The sequence below is a fragment of the Notamacropus eugenii genome, chromosome 4, assembly GCF_028372415.1.
Source record: "Notamacropus eugenii isolate mMacEug1 chromosome 4, mMacEug1.pri_v2, whole genome shotgun sequence".
NCBI lineage: Eukaryota > Metazoa > Chordata > Mammalia > Diprotodontia > Macropodidae > Notamacropus > Notamacropus eugenii.
In genome coordinates, this window is record NC_092875.1 from 261124072 (window position 1) to 261144446 (window position 20375).

General features: G+C 39.0%; 1 protein-coding gene across 4 annotated transcripts in view; it reads left to right on the forward strand.

Moving 5' to 3' along the window:
* ASXL3 (ASXL transcriptional regulator 3) overlaps window positions 1–17147 on the forward strand; it is a 243119-nt gene extending 225972 nt beyond the window's left edge. For all 4 annotated transcript variants that reach the window (XM_072604508.1, XM_072604511.1, XM_072604509.1 and 1 more), the window contains 3 exons: window positions 837–942; window positions 6023–7970; window positions 13005–17147. In XM_072604508.1, the coding sequence (XP_072460609.1) occupies window positions 837–942; window positions 6023–7970; window positions 13005–16724 (5774 nt within the window). In that variant the 3' untranslated portion in view covers window positions 16725–17147. The remainder of the gene's footprint in view (window positions 1–836; window positions 943–6022; window positions 7971–13004) is intronic.
* Window positions 17148–20375: the final 3228 nt, after the last annotated feature.

Genomic DNA, 20375 nt, shown 5'->3' on the forward strand with positions numbered 1-20375 from the left:
TCATATTCTTTGGACCTCATTTTCTTCATCTATAAAATGAGGTGTTGCAACTAGATGATCTCTAAATTCCCTTCCATCTCTAAATCTATGATCCTCTGATTCCAAGGCAGTCTGTTAAGGGGTTGCAACCTATTCAGGGAAGAGCATATCCATACCCACAGTACTATAGGTCTTTGAAGCATGGAAGTATCTGACACAACTATTTTTCCAAAATGCTCTAGACTTTGTATTTTTTCTTAAACTTTTCCATTTGTCAAAACTCTTCTGGGTAATATTTTAATTTAGTACAAGTCAAATCCTGTTTCAGCAAATTCTAAGAGGCTTTCCTAATGCTTTCAGTATAAGGAAGAGCACTGACCCTGAAGTTTTAGAGGATCTAAGATCAAAGCTACTTCAGATTTGTTAAGTTTGTGAACTTGGGCAAATTGTTTAACCTCCAAGGACCTCAGTTTCTCCATTTGCAAAATTAAGAAGTTGAACTGCTTGCTTCTAGCAAGATCTATGGTCTTGTCAGCCTGTTGTATATATATTTTTCTATTGAAGATTGCGTGAAGTGGGTCACCCACAATCTAATTCTTGATCCTTGCCTGGTGCCAAGGATAAAAAAGTCTGAGTTGTTGAAGTTTCTATCTGTTTCCATCCTCTTGTCCACTGCCTCAGGGTAGGCATCTTAACCTGCGGGGCCTAGACTGTAGAAGCTTCCATCTTCCTCCTTTGTTATATGAAAAAGACCAGTGGATTTGAATCTTCAATCTGCTGCTTACTATGTGTATGACCTTTGCAAGGGGGAAGAGGTAGGATCACTTTTATTCAAAGTGTTAGCATTTGTCTTCTAGGAGAGTTTACCCCAGAAATGCAGTTACGGATAAGGCAAGAAATTGAGAAGGAAAAGAAAACAGAACCTTGGAAAGAGAAATTCTTTGAAAGGTTTTATGGAGAAAAGTAAGTATTAGAGTATTTTTTTTTTTCATTTCTTTTAGAGAGAAATGTAAATATAATTCTTTGCTTTAAAAGCATACTCATGCTGTAGCACTCAATAAACCTTTAATAAAAGGCAGGCACTCCCTTATATAAGGAATTGTGAGTAAAATTAGAGTGGCATGTCAGCACTCCCATTAAAAAACTCATTTTCTGGAGTGTACAACTTGTCCATAAAAATTGACTCTGGGTTGAAAATGGCACCTGGGATTTTACCATAGAAGTCAGTTTTGATTTTTTGTAGTTAATTTTTTATAAAATCCATTTCTTCATTTTTGAAGTGTTTCCATTAATAAATATATTAGAAATAAATGTTTTAGACATATTTGTATTATCATAAATAAAAATTACATTCTTATTTTTCTAAGGGTGCTGTATATAAATATATACTTTTAGCACTGTTTTATTTAGGTAAAAACTAAGTTAATGTATGTTTATGGAAATGTTGTTTTGCAAAGATGATGTTACTATTTTTTACTGGATTAATTCTCCCTTGCTTATATGTTTCTTTTTTTTTTTGTTTTTGTTTCTTGTGTTCACCTCTTATAGTTTAGGTTTTTGAGATTTTTATTTTGAGGTGGAGGGTGATTGCATTTAGACTTCCTAAAGCTATTTCCATACAACATGTATATATGCTGATGGTTATGAAAGGAATTAAAGTGTGCATCAGAATGCCTGTAAACCACACATTTTAGAAAAGTTGCTGCCAGCAGAGCTTCATGAATAGTTCAGTCCATATGAAAGGTGGGTTTAGCCACTGAATTTTGACTGTGGATTTAGGTTTCCTTCCATGTAAAGGAGTCTGTATTGACTTTTTAATACAGACTCGAACCTGAATTTAATTGCTTATTTTATGTTTTAAAAAAATGCTGAATCCTTTCCAAGTACCAGGCTTGGCCATTTTCCCTTGTAGTACATGATTCTTTTGTGAATGGAGGAATCCTGAGGTCAGTGAGTTGATTTAGTAAACTGCCTGTTTAAGGAAAATGGTGGTCATTAGAGGAATGCACCAGGTAGCAACACTGATGAATAGGAAGGTCTACTTTTTGAGAGCAACCAAAGGAGGATTGTCAAGGACAATTGGATGCCAAATTGTAGATAATTATAAGTAATTTTTTAAAAATTATTTTCCTTTTTTTTAAATTGAAAAAGTATTAAGTTCAGGGTTATACCAGGTACCTACTCTAAAAACAGCATTAAAGACTATTCAAGCCCTAAGGAAAATGTTGGATGCCATAATAATTCACTGCTTAATTTTTATTTAGTGATGTTCTTACTGGCAATAAATAGCACCTTAACGACTGAGTTACCATCAAGAGTCTGGCAGTCACGTCACCCCAAAAGAATTGAAGTCAGCAGGCTTAAGTTCTTCAGAGTTCATTTCAGGATGTGGCAGTGAACAACACTTTTTCCTTTGTAACTTTTTACCTTTCTTTGGTAAAGTGCATAGGGAGAGAGTAAATTAGAAGAGGATATTTCTTCTTTACTGATCTATCTACTTTGTCTTTTCCTAGATATCGTCTAACTGTATAAATATTTTGCGTCCCTGAGCAATTTTTGACAAATTTCCTGACCAATACAACACTAAGGCTTGTTTAGCCATGGGCTTTGAATTGTCCTCGCTCTAAATCTTCCTTTCCTAGTGTGCATGCATGTGTGTACGTGTGTGTGTATGACATATACATATGTTTATGTATACGTGTGTTTATATTTTGCCATCCATTTGGAAAGTCTATTACCCCTTGAGCTTTTCTTTTCTAGATTATTTTGGCAGATAAACTGGCATCATTAAAGGTCTGCCATGTTCAATTCTCTGCTTTGAGTTTGCATTTTTGTTATGGACCCTTCATGGACTTACCTGACCTAAAAGCAGACCAGCTTTTCATTGTCATACTAGTGACTTGAAAGTAAGACACTCCAGGTCTGTTCTCTTAAAGCTATTGAAGGTATTGTTCATGAGGCAGCTCAGTGGTGCTGGGACGCTAGACTCACATTCAGGAAGACCTGAGTTCAAACATGGCTTCAGAAGCTACTAACCATGTGACCCTGGCAAATCTTTTGGCCAGTCTGTGTCTCAGTTTCCCCATATGTAAGGAATAAGAAGAATAAGTTGGGATATAAGAACTAAATGAGATAATATTTATAAAGTTTTTAGCACATTGTCTGGTATAGTAGATGTTTAATAAGTTCTTCTTTCTTTCCTCCTACCTTCCTTATATCTGCTTGCCTGCCTTCTGTCTATAAAATCTATTTTTATAAGCTTGATTTGATTTCCCTTTCTGTCATATTTCTACATGAGAATATATATTGTAAATCTGTGTGTGACACTGAAGCATTTAGTACAGCCTTCAGCAGCTTAACCATTACATGCAATGGTCACCACATGCCAGGCTCTATGTCCTGCCCAAACTAACTTATTTGCTTTAGTTGGAATGTACCTAGAAGTTATATTGTTCCACTTCTTATCTAACACAAGAATTCCCTCTATGACATCCCTCATAATTTGAATATTTTTAGTAAAAAAAACCTCACTAACCCACATGTAAATTTACTAGTTTTGCAAATTGAGTTGTAAGAAATTCATTCCTCTCAATTGAAATAAAACTTGATCCTCTGAAAAATGTACCTTTTTGTTTCTAGTGCTTTACAAACCCACAGTACTATTTGACATTTTTCTTGATGTTGTATCCCCTGATGATTCATTGCTTCTCTAGGCTAGACTCCCCTAGAATTCCCTTTAGACATTTGTGTATAAAAATGAATTACAGAGGCAAAATCACATAATCTGAGAGCAGAAAGAAACTTCAGAGCCCATTTTGTCCAACTCTTATCTAAACAAGAATACAGACAGACCTGAGCAGTGGTTTTCATTTGAAGATTTCAAGTAACAGGGAACTCAAATCTGCTGCCTTCTCTGTCAACTCATTTCACTTTTGAGGGGCTTTGTTAGGAAATCTTTGTTTATAGCAAGTCTAAAACTCGGTCTGTAACTTCTGCCCTTGGCTCCCAGGTCTGACTTACAAAGCTAAGCAGAACAAGTTTGTTCCATCCTCCACTTAAATCCCTTCATATACTCTGCGATGAGTACCCAAAGTTTTCTCTCTTCTGAGATAAACATCTCTAATTTCTTTACATGTTTGTTCTGTGGCATGATCTTTAAGACCTTTCTCATTCTGACCAACTTTGTCCTATAGCCCTTCTGTTCATCACAGAATCACAGAATTTCAGTGTTCTTCCAAAAAATTAGAGTCCAGAATTGATCACACTGTTCTGTATGTGACCTGAAGTGAACAAAACATGTTGATATTATCACCTTCCTAATAATGCTGGTTCCTACATTTCTCTTACGTTGCCATTTCACACTCTTGCAATGTGCTTACAAATCATTAAAACCTCCCAATCTTTATTAGATTAACTATAGTCACCCTCATCTTGTACATGTAAAGTCGAACTTTTGAACATAAGTATAAAATTTGGTTAGGTAAATGTGTCTCATGTTTAGATGTGTCCTTCTTTCATAGAGTACGTCAACATGCTTCCTAGCTTTGTGTCATTTTTCTAAGTTTTGCTAGGAATGCCATTTAAGTCTTTTTTCAAATAATGGATAAAATTATTGAATTAACATGTGATCAAGCAATAAAGCCTTGAGGCATTCCACTAAAGACTTACTTCCAAATTGATGATGAACTACAGTTAGGTTCTAGCCATCCACTTTACAGAATCAGAGAAATCTCAAAGATGGAAGGGACCTCAGAGGCCATGTAGTTCAACATGTAACTGAACAAGAATTTTTTTCTGTCAGATACATCCAAAAAGTTAAGAGAGTTTTACTTGAAGACTTCCATTGAATGAGAATGTCTTCCCAAGGCTGGCCATTCCTCTTTTGCCACTTGGAATACTTTTTTTTTGTGATAATCTGGTCACAGATCACCTTTAGGTTCCATAAGTTAGTCCATAAAAGCCTATTATTGATATCATTGCAATAGTACTATATATTTGCAGTAAAAAATAAAAAGAAAGTTACTGCTATTACATAATGAATTGTTCTCCATCTTACCCACATATATAGTATGAAAGTCTTTGTCAAATACTTAGCTGAAATCTAGATAAAATATTTCTATAGCATTCCCCTTTTCTTTTAGTCTAGTAATTATATAGGTTTGCTATTGTCAGATATAGCCAATGTAGTAGATTATGTTTCTGTTACCTTTTTCTCTTTTTTGTAGCTTGTGATTTTCTGTTACTGTTACTCATATTCTTACATGTATTTATTTTCTGGTACATTGAGACAGGCTTATAAAAGTATTAGTCCAGTTAGTGTAAAGTACTGATCATCTTACTTTACTCATCTTAATTTTGTCATCCATTGTATAATGACATCTACTTTGGTATCACAGTGAAAAAAACAGAAAACCTGATCTAGTAAAGATTATGAAAAGGGACATGCCTAGTTTTAATTTATATCACTGGAAGTGACGTTTACTAGAAGTATTGTGATTACTTTATGGCAGTGAATAGAAAGCCAGGCTAAGAATGAGGAAGACTTGGGTTTGGGGCTTGCCTCTGATGCATACTGGCTGGGTGACCCTGGGTAGGACACTTAACCCTCAGTGCCCCAGGTAATTTCTAAAAGCAAAGTTGCGTAGCAGATGTGAAGAAATTTCTCCCTCAGAAGTTCTTCTATAAGTGAATTCATAGGTCAGGTTTGGGGGAGAGAGGGGGATTTATTTGAGGGAGTGCCTAATCTGTTAAAAGAACCATCCAGTGATACATTTTTGAATAAGTCAGAATCCTTGCCCTCAGAAAGCCTGTGGTCTTTGGGCATCTATATTCATAAACCAGAAAAGTGGTTTCATTTTAGTCATAGTTTTAAAATAAGTGGGAAAATTGAGATCCTATAAGTACTATGAACTAGCTCAAACAAATTAAGTATTTATTTAACATATATAGATTCAAATTTGTCAGGTCACCTGAGAAAAAGCCAAGTGATCTCATTAATTTTGTATAATTGAATAGTAAATTAATGTCTCTAATTTCTGCTCAGGCTGGGTATGTCAAGAGAAGAATCAATGAAGCTCACTTCAGTCGAAAACAATGATGGTGATGAAAATACTCCTTTGTGCGGGTCTTCCTGTTTGCCTGGTCCGTCTACACCATCATCCTTCGAAGAGCAATTGCCAAAAAGCACAAAAATCCCACCTTCTCCAGAAACTGATCTCTGTGCTTCCATGGAACAGATCCCAATTAAGGGCATCATGGCAGAATCCGAACCAGAGGATGTCTTCATCCCTGAAGAATCTGTGATTCAGGAAGAAGTTGCAGAAGAGGTAGAGACCACTCTCTGTGAGTGCCATGATGAAGGTCAGAGGACTGAACCAGAGCTCTCTGAAGAATCTGGGAGTCCCCCACACCTGAGTGAAGAGACAGGGATAGTGCCCACTGAAGAGAACCTAGAAGCCTGTGTTGTGATGAATGACCTCTTAGATACTTTGCCTCCTGTCGAAGTTAAGGTGGAAGAGAAGTTGGATTCCCCTCAGGAAGAAATGGCTGTTGTCATGGATCAGCCAGATGACTGTGAATCCCCGGCCCCTTCTGCTTCCCCTCTGAATTCTGTCAGTGACACAGCAGATAAGGAGCCAGAGTCCACAAAAGAGTCCAGTATCCCAGAAACACAGAGTATTCCCCCTGCGATAGAAGGACTGTTTCCTGCTGAAGGCATTGCTGTGGACATGGAGCTACAAAGTGATCCTGATGAACAGCTTTCTGAAAATGCTTGTGTCTCTGAAACATCGTTCTCTTCAGAGAGCCCAGAGGGAGTATCTGCTGGTCTGACATCCCCAGGTGGGGAAACACAGTCCACTTCAGAAGAGCCCTGTACTCCAGCATCCCTTGAAACAACCTTTTGTTCTGAGGTGTCCAGCACTGAAAACACTGACACAGATAGTAATAGAAAGCCTGCTGATGAAAATCTTCATGTATCTTTGATGTCAGAAATATCTCCAATGTCCACTTCTCCTGGAACATCAGAAACATCCCTCATGTCCAATTTACCTTTGACATCAGAAGCCTCCCCAGTATCTAACTTGCCTTTAACATCAGAAACATCACCAATGTCTGATTTGCCTTTGACATCAGAAACCTCTTCAGTTTCTTCAGTACTTCTGACATCAGAGACTTCCATTGTAACCAGTTTACCTGTCCCTTCAGAAACATCTCCAATTTGTAGTTCTTCCATGAGTGAGAGGCTCATCCATCAGCCAAGAAAGTCACCTTCCATGTCTGAAGAGCCACTTTCCCCTCTTAAAGATGAAAATTCTACCCTTTCTCAACCTCCAGGAGAGAGCCTTATGCCTCACCACCCAATGCATCTGAGTACACCTGAAACTATCAAACTAGATCCACCACCTGTTGCTCCTGAAGCTTCAGCAGGTGAAGACACTCACAGTAAAAACCTGAATCAGCAGCTGTGTCAATCTCCTGGAGAAACAGAACAATCTGGTGTTGCATCTGTTCCAGAACTCCCTCCTCCAGAAGTAATGAAAGGTAAAAGTCATAATGTCCAGCAAAGAACTGAAAAGAAAGGTACAGCCTCACCATCCGAGGGATCTGTTTCATCTGAAGGCACCATGAGTAAGAACAGTGAGCTTCCTCCAGCTAAGTCACATGACAAACAGTATACCTCATTAGATAAGGCTTCGTTTTCTGAAGGATCTCGAAGTAAAACACACAAGCAGGGGAGCTCACAGACTCGATTGGAAAGTTCACATTCCTCTAAGGCCTCGGAACCTGCCAAGTCACCTGAAGGGATAAGAAATGAAAATAGGGAACCAGAGATCTCAAAGAGGAAAACTATAGAACAGCACAGTTTTGGAATCTGTAAGGAGAAGAGAGCTAGAATAGAAGAAGATCAGACAGCCCGTATCACTTCAGCCACCAGCCCGACTGAAAAAGAGCAGCCTCCCCGAGAGGAACCCAGGGTACCGCCTCTCAAGGTATGGTATTGGAACATTTGAAGGGACAGAAAGGGGGGCATTGTTCCAGTCTTTATCCATTCAGGCAATTCTTCCCAAATCTGAAGTGAGTTTATCCAGTTTGTAGATGATCTTGAGCAACTTAATAAAACCTTAGCACCACCAGTTTTAGTTAGTGTGAAACAGGAAGTGATATGGGCCAGGGTGGGAAAAGAGGGAGAGACACACACTGCCTTTGTGTGTCTGAATGGGTGCCAATGAGAGGGAGTGAAGACCAGCTACAAAGTGAGGTTAATTTGGTGGGAAAATCAAGAAAACCAATTAGAATATATTTCATGAACACTGACTCCATCCTGTGCTGTTGCATATATTCTTTTCCTTCTTTTTCTGCAAATCATCCGTGGGAAACTAGATGATAGAAGCCACCTATTGTTTCGTAAATGCAGGTGGATACAATTAATCATCATCTCTCAATTTTGGGAAAAGAAAAACCCTAAAACCTATTCATCTCCCTCCCAACTTGGAAACCCCTAATTTTTCCTCTATTTGGAAATCAGATTAGAAATTTTATATCCTGGCTTGTCTTCTGGATAATTATTTTCTTATAATTAATTGATTTTATTTGATTGTTTTTAATACATAAAAATTGGTCTCACTCTATATTCGAGGTCTTTTGACCAACTAGAGAGTTAATCCATTTATTATGCCTATTTTGTTAAAAATATATAACTCAGATTGTTTCTTTAGTTATTAATTAACCACCATAGTAAGTAGATGGCAGACATTTTCACATTTCACCAGTAAAAATTATTTTCATTTTATTTGTATGTACTTCCTCTCTTCTTTATAAATTTGGTAAGTAGATGATTCCTTACTGTCCAGAAATCTTTGTTACATGGTTTCCCCCCTCAGTGAATGTTAATGATTGTAAGATTTCATTCAGGGAGGCATGAGATGCAAGTTTTATTTTTGTTGATTCACAACTATGTAGTTGGAGCAGGTCTTCAATGTCCTGCTTTTTTTCTTTTATGAGCTAGGTAGAGCAGTGGTCATTGAGTCAGGAAGTCCTGAATTCAAATATGACCCTAATCACTTAATAGTTGTGTGATCCCTGGCACATCTCTTCTGTTTGCCTCAATTTCCTCATCTGAAAAATGGGGGAAATAAATAATAGCACCTAGCTCCCAGACTTATTGTGAGGATAAAATGAGATAAAACTTGTAAAGAACTTTTCAGACTTATATAAGCACCATATAAATCCTAGTAATAGTAGTATTGGTTGTTGTACTAGTAGTAAGTCAACTTTTAATGCATGGATAATGTTGCAAAGAATTTTGAACAGCTTGAGTGATGAGAATTTGTATAGATACATAAAAAACTACCCCTAAGTTTTCATTTTTTTGGCAAAAACCAAATTTATGGCATCATACATTCATGTAGGTTTCAGCACTCAAATAGTAAAGTTTTAATGAAAATGAGTCTTGCATAAGCAAACTGAATGGACTGAGATGCCAGAGAGCAATCTAGATGGTGAGGGGACTTAAACCATGTCAGTAGAAATCAGTGTGAAAAGGGAAGATAAGAGTGTGGGGTTGGGGAGGTAGGGAACCATCACTGATAATGGACTTCATTTATATAAAGTATATATTGAAGGAGAGCTAGCTTCTTCAGTGTTTCCTTCGAGAACAGAACCAGGATAAATGAGTAGGCAGGCCTTGAAGGTAGATTCTAATTTCAGTAGTTACAGATAGGGTGCCTTGTTCATTAGTGAGCTCATTGTCATTGGAAGTGCATAAGCCAGAGACTGGATGATCATTCACACAATAAATACTTATTAAGTTTCTACTGCGCACAGTACCTTCTGCCAGTGATAGACCATTTGCCAGAGATGTTATCAGCAGGGTTATGTTGAATAAAGGTTGGATTAGGTAGCCTCTTAAGATCCCTTGTAGCTCTGTGGTTCTGTGAACGTACATTAATATAATGGATGAATCTTAGACGAAATGCTTTTAATTTAATCAGAATTCTGTATGCTGTATTTGTTCTTACTTATTGAGTGTTTTTCATCTGAGAACATCTGTAGAATCTACTAAACGAGAAATTTCACTGATTGAGTAAACAGCTACTTTCCCCAAAGCTAGTAGAAGGTTGATCAAGTCAAGAATAGAACTTGTTTGCATGTTTTGGTTTTTACACACTTTATTTTATTCTCTTTTGCACAAATATTAATTCTGTTAACAGTCTTTGTAATATGATAGAATCTGACCAGATATATAAATACAGACCACATGTTGATAATGCATGAGATGAACACTGTTCATTGTGGTGATCTGTTTATATTCCTGTGGCTAGATTCATGCTTTCTATAGAAAGCATATGAAATCAATTTCTGGTTGATGTTTCAGGTCTCAACAAATTGGTCCCCCTATTTGGTAAAACAGCTCATCAATTTTTCACTGTTCCAGCACATGGAGAACATTTTAAAACTTATACTTTTAATTTCTGAAGCTTAGAACATAAAAATGTAAAAGATAAATTGCATATAGTAACAATTAGCCTTATTATAAGGTTTATTCAATATAAAAAACAAGATTTCATTTTATTTTTTTGCTTCATAACTATGTACTCCAGTGTTGCAACAAATCCACATGTATGCAAGACCTGCAAGTAAAGCGACATATGCTGAACTTCTCCCTCCTTTTTTGTTAACATTTATTGGGCACTTACTGTGTGCTCCGACTCTTTGCTAAGCACTAAGAATACAAATATAAGTAGAAAACAGGCAGGCCTTGCCCCCAAGAAGCTTACATTCTAACAGGTTATAAAACACATAAAAGCTGCCAGGAAAGGGGGGCAGGGAAGAGACAAAGGGACCTCAAGAGGAGTCTGGAGCCCAGAGAGGAAGGAAAGACACAGCTGGCCTGACTGCTCGCTTCAGTGGAGGTTCTGAGAGGAATCAGCCATTCAGAAAGAGAGGGTACAGGGGCAATTATTGTAGGTTTGACTTCCAGCTTTTTTTATGTTTATCAAGTTCTATTTTCCATTTTTTTTCTAGTTAAATAAGTTAAGGGAAGAGTGTCAAAAGATCTGAGATATATTATCCTGATCTAGTCACAGAAGCGCTAGGTATGAAAGGGGTGCCTCTTGAATAAGAGGAGTGAAGTGGCTTGATATGAATGCTAGATTTTTCCTCCCATTAAGTTAGGATATTATCTATAGCAAGATGAACAAGCAAAACTAATAGTGGATGTGTTGTCTGGAATGATGGCTTTCCTGCTTGCCCATGATGAAGTCTCACAGCCACGCTCCCATTGTATGGAGGAAGCATTTGGCATTCCCTCCAACTGTAATTCCACAAAGAGAAGCCTGGCTTTGGAGGCAGAGCACCCAAGTTACAATTTCAGCTCTTCCAAGTTTACTACCTTTGTCTCTGAATCTTAGTTTTCTCATTTGTAGAAAGTGTAGTTTGAATGAGAGTGGTCTCTGAAATTATGGTCCTTTCATTCTGTTGTTTACTCTTTTGAGTAGCAAAACTATTGTATCAAAATTTGGTAGGCCTTTTCAGAATATGGTAACAAATAATCATAATAGAAAATTTCATTTTGAACATTATCCAGAGGAAAGTTATTAGGGTTTGTTTTTTTTTTTTTTATTGTCACTAGAATGTCACTAGGTGTGAGTTTCTGTGGGAAAATATTTTAGATATTTAACTCATATCAAATCTTGGTCAAAGAATGAAATTAAGTTTAAATCTTAGAATAACACAGAGAAGATGAACAGCAGCATGTGGATGTTTTTCTTAGTAAGAGGGTACCTTGTTACATTCATAGAAAGCTTGCTGACCCACATTTTTTATTAGACAGAAAGCATGATACCTATAATTTCAGTTTATACCTTTTTTTCCTTCAGATCTATGATTTCAGTGGTCTAGGGAATGCTCAGTGAAGAAATCTTACTACGGATGAAGATCAGCAGATGTTCTGCTCTTTATAGTTTTAGGTCCTTCTGGGGGCATTGAATAGTGAACTTACTTGCCTACCATTAAACAGCAATTATGTATCAGAGGAAGGATTTGAACCCAGCTCCACCTCACTCCAGAATTTGACTTTCTGTCCACTGTGATTAAAAAAATTTATAATTATTCTTGTTGGTGTTAATAACAGTACTAATAGACATATAGTGCCACAAGGTCTTTCCATCTATATTCTCAACTGAGCTTTATGGCCAATCTATGAAGCAGAAACCGCTTATGGTCCTTTTTCCAGTAAGAAAAAGTGCATGGCTTGCCCACATTTGCCCAGATTTGAACTTAGATCTTCCTATCCACTATCTTGTTCCTGCACCCTGAATATGATAACACTTTGTATGTATTTTTTTTTTAATTCTCACAGAAACCTTGTGTGGTAAGGCACTATGCTATTCCCTTTGTACAGTTAAGAGCACTACAGTTAAGGACACATATATAACTCTTGAGTTATGAGAAGGTTAAAGGGCTCATCTGACCACATCATCGTTGGTGACAGAACTAGGGCTAAGAAACTGTCTCCTGACTCTCTGTGTTGTTTATTTATTTGTTTTAAGTAAACCATGGTAAGAATAGGCAAACCTCAATTAGTGTTAGTTCTTAATACCTAGAAAGCAAGGTCACTTATAAATTAAAAACCCCTGAGCAGTTTAAGTCAAGCACAAACACATTTTTTAAAATGCTTTATTTTTCTAGTTATTTTCTTGTGTTAACAAGAGTACTGTTTTGTTTTTTTTTTCAGGTGAGTGTGGTTCTTGGCTTTTAAGCAGATTAAAAGCAGATAGAGAATGCTTGATGAATGGTGGCAGCTGACTGTATCATTTTCATATTTGTGCTGAGCTGAATCAGCCTGTCTTTATGCCCTAAAGCCCTGACCATCACAAGGATTTAGTTATATCTTATTCCTCTTAAAAAGAAAAAATGTGATGAGAGTGCAGCATGTCCTTCACTATGCAATAGCTAAGTAAGTATATTCGTTGTGGTGGAAAAATAATATTTCTGTTCCTTCTCCCCTTTTCTTTTTCCTTCAGATCCAGCTATCAAAAATTGGACCTCCTTTTATTATCAAGAGCCAGCCAGTCTCCAAGCCAGAATCTAGAGCATCCCCTAGCACCTCAGTTAGTGGAGGGAGGAACACAGGTGCCAGGACCCTCGCAGATATCAAGGCAAGAGCCCAGCAAGCTCGGGCTCAGAGAGAGGCTGCTGCTGCAGCTGCAGTGGCAGCTGCTGCAAGCATTGTCTCAGGAGCTATGGGGAGTCCAGGTGAAGGTGGGAAGACCAGGACCCTGGCACACATCAAAGAACAAACAAAAGCCAAGCTCTTTGCAAAGCATCAAGCTCGAGCACACTTACTCCAGACAAATAAAGAAGCCAGGTTGCCACCACTTAGCTCAAAAGATGGGTCTCCTGTTCTGGAAGTTTCAGCCACTCCTGATGCAAAGATGGAAGGTTCAACTGGTGTCATTATAGTTAATCCAAACTGCAGGTCTCCTAGCAACAAGTCTGCTCCCCTCCGGGACACTACCACTTTATTGCAGCAGTCACTTAATCCTGCTAAGCTACCAGAAACTGCTAGTGACATATCTCTGCACAGTTCTGATGAAAATATACCTATGTCACATTTGTCTGAGAAAGTTATTTCATCTACCTCTTCTGAAAATAGTGGTTTGCCCCTTCTTTTTAATAAAAATTCTGTCCCTGTGTCTGTTTGCAACACTGCCATGTCAGGAACAATTAAAGAACTTCCCTTTGCAAGTTCTGTTGATAAATCCTCTCCTGTAATGTCTGTTGACAGTACAAATGCTACAGGCTCTGCTTGTAGCATAAGTATGCTCAAAACCATCCAGGGAGCTGATACTACATGTGTAGCCATTGTACCAAAATGTATTGATAATGCTCCCGTTCCGACTTCCACAGAAGGTTCAGTCTTACCAAACTCAGTTGATGATAAAAGGTTGCCAATAGCAGGCAATAGTGCTAATAATAATTTAGTCTCTAGTCAATATACCACTGTGCCATCTCCCTCCATTGGAAATAATTTGCCAAATCATGCACCTCCCAGTTCTGTCCTGGTTCCCCCAGTGGGAGCCAATGGCAGATATCCTTCTGATAAGATAGCCATGCCTGGGTGCGAAGAGCAGGCCAGCATGTCTACAAGCACCACTGTGAGAGCAGCTCTGAGCTGCAGTGATCGGCTCACGGTCACAGACTCCTCAGCTAAATGCCCACCTATTACTATGTTTACTGGAAACATGTTAACAATAAGCTCTTATGACAGCCCTTCCAAGTTAGGTCCTGAAAGCCTGGAAAAATGTACAGGTGTCAGAAGTAGGACAGATCACTCTGGCAAACCCCAGCACCCACCTGGAGGCTATACACCAGCAACAGTGAACAGATCGATTCCCTGTAAAGTCATTGTTGATCACAGTGCCACACTGAGCTCCAGCTTATCACTTACCGTTTCTGTTGAGAGTGCAGAAACTGGCCTAGATATGCAGAGCAGGCCATCAAGGACAGAAACAGCCTTACAGAGTGTGGCATGCCCTCAAGTGTCTGTCATCAATAGGCCTGAACCAGTGACAGTGGAGAACATGGAGCATGGTTTGGGCTTCATTGCTACCCCTACAGCAAAACAAGATGGCAAACCATTGAATTCCACCTGCGCCCATCTCCGAGAATTGCCTCTTACTTCTCCTGATAAAGTAGGTGAGGTGACTACACCTAGTCATGGATTTGCTGAACAGTTAAAAGGCCCCACTTCTTTCAAAAGTGAAGCAGACACTACCTGTAGCAATCAGTATAATACGGGTAACCTGATTTGTTGGAACAGTGAAGATGTGATGAGTACAGAACCTCCTACAGCCAGCCATTCAACTGCTACAAATAAACATAAGGAGTACCTTGAGCAGAATTGCCCAAAGACGATCAAAACAGAACATTCTAGCTATACTCATGTCTCAGAGTTACACCCTAGGAATCTTATGGCAAAAATTTCTCTCCCTGTGAAGTCAGAAGCCCCTGAAATTGACAAGTGCTTTAGAATGGACACTGAAGATTTCTCTGTACCAGAAATACCTACCCAGGCTGAGGTAACCACCTCAAGTACTCAGCAGACTCCAAACTCTAAGGCATCTGTCTCCAGTTCCATGGAAGAGACTCTTTCTTTGACCACAGAATCAGTAAAGAGAGTCCCAGGTGGAGGAAGCTCAAGCTGTCGTTTATCATCTGTAGAGGCCAACAATCCCCTCGTGACACAGTTATTACAAGGCAACCTGCCTTTAGAAAAAGCACTGCCACAGCCCCGATTAGGAGCCAAGCTAGAAATTCACCGGCTTCCCCTGCCTCTGCAAACTCCCTCAATGTGCAAAACAGCATCTGAGAGGAATATTGTCGAAACTCCTGCTAGCTCTCCAAATCCAGATGGTAAAGGCTACTTGGCAGGGACTCTAGTGCCACTGCAAATTAGAAAGCGAGAAAACCACCCAAAAAAGAGAATGGCCAGGACTGTGGGGGAACATGCTCAAGTGAAATGTGAGCCAGGAAAGCTGTTGATGGACACAGATGTTAAAGTGGCACCATGTGTCATCAACTCCAACATGAATCAACTGGGACACAGCCAGCCTTTTAAGCAAGAGTGGATGAGCAAACACACAGCCCAGAGCAGAATTGCTCACAGCCCTGAGGTGAAGCAGCAGAAGAGGCTGCTCCCCTCTTGTAGCTTCCAGCAGAACTTGTTCCATGTTGACAAGAATGGCAGCTTTCACCCAGACACCAGTACCTCACACCGACAGCAGTTTTACCAAATGCCTGTGACTGCACGGGGCCCCATTCCTTCAGCTGCTCTGTTGCAGGCCCCTTCTAAGGCCACAGCTGGCTGTCATGCATTTGCCTTCAATAGGCACCTGGAACAGAAGAGCTTGGCAGAGGTTGGAATTCCAACAACCTCTCACCAGTTAAGGTTGGCCAATGTGTTATCATCCAATATTCCCATTAAGGAAGGTGATGATGTAGGTAGCAATGCACATGCCATCCAGAATAAATCCTTGGTGCATCCCCCACCACCACCACCACCCCTCCCTCCACCCCCGCTCCCACCCCCACCTCCACCTCCTATACCACCTTCCCTTCCTAATGCAGATGTCCCACCTGATCAAAAACAACCACCAGTTACTATGGAAACCACTAAAAGACTTAGTTGGCCACAGCCAGCCGGCATATGTAGCAATATAAAATCTGAACCTCTTTCCTTTGAGGAAGGTCTGAGCAGCTGTGAACTAAGTATGAAGCAAGTGTCTTATGACCAGAATGAAGTGAAAGAACAGTTAAAAGCCTTTGGGCTAAAAAATGCAGATTTCTCTTCCTATATACTTTCTGAGCCACAAAAGCCTTTTACCCAATTAGCTGCTCAGAAAATGCAGGTGCAGCCACAGCAACCACAGCCACCACAGCAGCTCTGTGGAAATTACCCAGCTATACACTTTGGTAGCACAAGTTTCAAAAGGGCAGCTTCTGCAATTGAAAAGTCCATTGGAATTTTGGGAAGTGTTTCTAGCACTGCTACAGGCATCTCTACCCCAAATGCTCAGATTCCAGTTCAAAACTTTGCAGACAACAGCAGTGCGGATGAGCTAGAGTTGAAATGTTCATGCAGGCTGAAAGCCATGATCGTGTGCAAGGGCTGCGGGGCCTTCTGCCATGATGACTGCATAGGCCCTTCCAAACTCTGCGTCGCTTGCCTGGTTGTCCGATAGGAGCCAAGTCCAAGGTGCAGTATCCCATTTCCCTGTGGAGGAGCCAAACAACAGAAACAGAAATGATGTAATTGCAGTGCTTTTTATCAGTCTAATTTATTTTATTTTAGGGGAGATTATATTCTTTACAGTTAAATTCCTTTCCTCCCTTCCCCGCCCCCTTTGCCTTATTATATCTCTTAAAAAGGATGCATCACATCAGAAATGTCTCAGTGGCATGTTGTATGTGGGTTTTAGTTTTGTTTTGTTTTCAGTAAGCTTGGTTGCTGTGATAAAAGAGGGTATTAAGAAATGTCATTCCCAACTTTGGAAATAATCTGCCAACATGAACACATTGTATTGTTTGTTTTCCTAGATAGTTGATCTAAAATGCCCTGAGATAAATAATTAGGACATGTTAATTTAATTTCTTTCAACAGAAAATGAAGTCAGGAGAGAGAGACAGTTACTTTAAATGGTTTAGAATGTTACCCTAAATTAACAATTGCAAAAGTTATCTGGCCTGCTGATTCCTTACCTGAACCTGCCTGTACCATGGATTATGCCCAGTCTTACTCACTGGGGGAGGGTCAGATCCAAAGGTGTGAGTTGGGAGTTATTTGCTTGCTAAGCCTCACACAGGGTATTAATAGAATGAAAACAACCATTCCTATTGATTTCCCCATTTAGCCTCCCAAACACTGTTTCCATAATAGAATGGCTTGGCCTGTTAAGAGATTTATACGGGTTTTACCATCTGGGGAAGATAGCATCCATCCCCAATCCTACATGGGTCTCACAGAGCCGATAGCGGGACCTTGGCCTCACCAATTGAAGTCCAGGGTGACTCCCTCTTGGCCCCAGTAAATACTACATGCTGTTCTTCAAGACAAAAAAAAAAAAAAATCCCTCCAATTGTATTTCACATGAGCAAATAAATGGATAAATGTGGTAAATGCTTTCCATTTTATTCAGTATAATACATTCATTAGCTTTTAGAATTTGAAGGGAAAGGTGATAATGGCCTTTCATTAATGACACTTGTGAATTCTGGCTTCTCTACTTAGGCTAGGAACTATCTTTTAAGGTGACATTGATGATGAAAGTGAATGTCAGATTAGAGGGCTAATTTAGTAGAAAACACTTTAAAACAAGTTTCTCATGTTTTACTCTCTATATAAATATATTTGACTCTGAATTTGTAATCCTTATTTTAAAAATTACTTCTAGATAATGCATGCTTAAAATTTTTTTTTCTTAATTTAATTCCAGACATTGTTAGTGTCGGGGGAGTGGGAGTGCTTTTTTGAAAAGGGGATACTGTATCTTTGAAAAATGACCATCAGTACTTAACCAGTACAATATGCATGTTGAGGATTCTGTAGGTACTTTCCAAAAGCTTTTGCTACCATCACATCTGAAAACAGTTGTAATTCAGGGGCTCTAGTCACGAAAGCACGTATAAAAGCACATGCAGATTGTAGGAAGAAAAACTTAATGTACTCTTTTTACTCCAAATTAGCAAAAAAATTTGGAGTGCAGTGAATTCATCCGCTGATGTGGCTGTGACCACTAAAATAAACACAAAAACATAGGAGAAATGGTAATTTATATCTAGGTAGGACCACTTGGCTGTTTACATGTGGTATTATCTTAATAATGTAAATGCTATTCCATTCCCTTAGAGTTTGTCTTGAGTGGACTAAAATGAGCAAATTAAGATTCTAAAATGTTTTTCCCTCGTATTTATTGTAATATTGCCAAATTCCTTTTATTATGTGTTACAAGTCAGTTTTGATTAACAAAAATTGCTAATATAGAAAGATACTTTCTCTCTACAAATGCCTCCTTTTTTGAAGTAATTCAACTTTTCGATACTTTTGCTACTATCTTTCCCATAAAACTGATCATTGAAGAAGTTAGGAGTGCACTTAATCCATTCCAAAGGAATCAGGATAGACTTCAGAAGATGATTAAGCTCCTCTTGTGTGCCAAGCTTCAGTTTAGTGGTGTCTCTTGTTTTGTATCACATCATATTGTATTTAATTTTTTCACGGGTCAGAGCAAAGAACTTCGTTCCCCAGGTGAGCAGGATGACAACAAGAATGTGCTAGTGCATCTTATCGTGAATGCTCCCTAGGAGACAGGAGTGCCCGTCTCATAGTTCCAAACCTTTGGCTACTGTGTGGGTATGAGGCTCTGTTTATACCAGCAGACTGAAAAATATTGTAGCAGTGACTGATAGGCAGTGTTGAGAGAAATTCCAACAGAACATTTGCACTTTTTGTGTGAGAGGTGAATGCAACTGATGTGATACTAAACTTACCAGCTCAGTCATTTTTGTATATTGCTTGCAAGCGGCTTTTGGGAGATAAAGAAAAGTGGCCTTCTGTATCTTTGATTTTTTCATTGACTAGGTTTTCAGAATCTGTTGATGGTGTGTATTTAGTTATTCTGTAGCCTAAATTGGAGCGCAGTCGAGTTCAAAGCTAACTTTTGCTGATTTTTGCCTGTTCTTGCCCATTTCTGGTTTTGCTCCAGTTTAGTTTCCTAGCCTAATGCTTATGCAGTTTGGTGTCACTGAGCAGCTGTGTTCACACACTAAAAAATAGTGAGATTAAAAAAATAATAAGCAACATGAGGGGTCAGATATTCTGCAGGTATCTATTGAGTGCAACATATGCAAATTAGGCCAGTAGGTTTTCTCTTTGCTGATTTGTATCAGCTGCCCCCTTTGAGTACAGAAGGGGTAGTTGGCCCATTTCCTTCTTGGTTTATGTTAATATGAAGGCTTTAGTATGTGCCCTGTCATACCTGTGGACTATTACACCCTAATGTACCCCCATCAGGAAGAAGAATATTTGCACACTTGCCTTTTGTTTGTTTGTTTTCCTTTTTTTTTTTTTCTTAAAAAAAAAAATACCTAAGTAGCACTTTTGGAGCAGGGGAAGAAAAGTTGTTTCCCCTACCTCACCTCTTTCACGATATGCATATACCTGAGGTGTATAATGACAGTAAGGTACCAAGGAGCATACTAAGTGTGTCCTACTACATTTCCAATAAGAAGATTCTTTTCTTCCCCAGAATGAGAAAAATAAAAAGTTTGGTGAACTGAGCACCCTATTTATATACTGTTTACTTGCTGAGATGTAGTCCTTGAAAAATACAGATTGAGTTGAAGAACATAAACTACTGAGGTTAGACCTCTTTACTCAGCAGACTCCCCTGTGGTAGCCTATGTTGTAGGGGTGAACTATATAGAACATCTAGTTGATTTCTGGACCCTAGAGTTCCTTGCTCAGTTTAACATAAAAGCAGAATAAACTGATGCATATGGTGCTTTCCAATGCCATCAGGGGTAAAAAGTACTCTATGCTGCAGCCTCATTTCCTTTGACAAACACATGCACAATTTCAAGCTTCTTGTAGCTTCTGGTTTAACAGTTCCTACAAGGTATGGTAAAGTACCAAGATAAACACTTGAATGCTGTCCAAGCCCAGAATCTCCATCTCCACAGGATTCAGGCCCATGACCATCTCATTTCCCAGGCATGAACTGCCCTATTTAAACTGCAGGACATATGTAGACGTTCTGTGACAGTAGTGAAGTCATCCGGTCATCTTCCATATGTTTTCAGAGAATGATATGGACAGTCCTAAAGACAGTACTTTG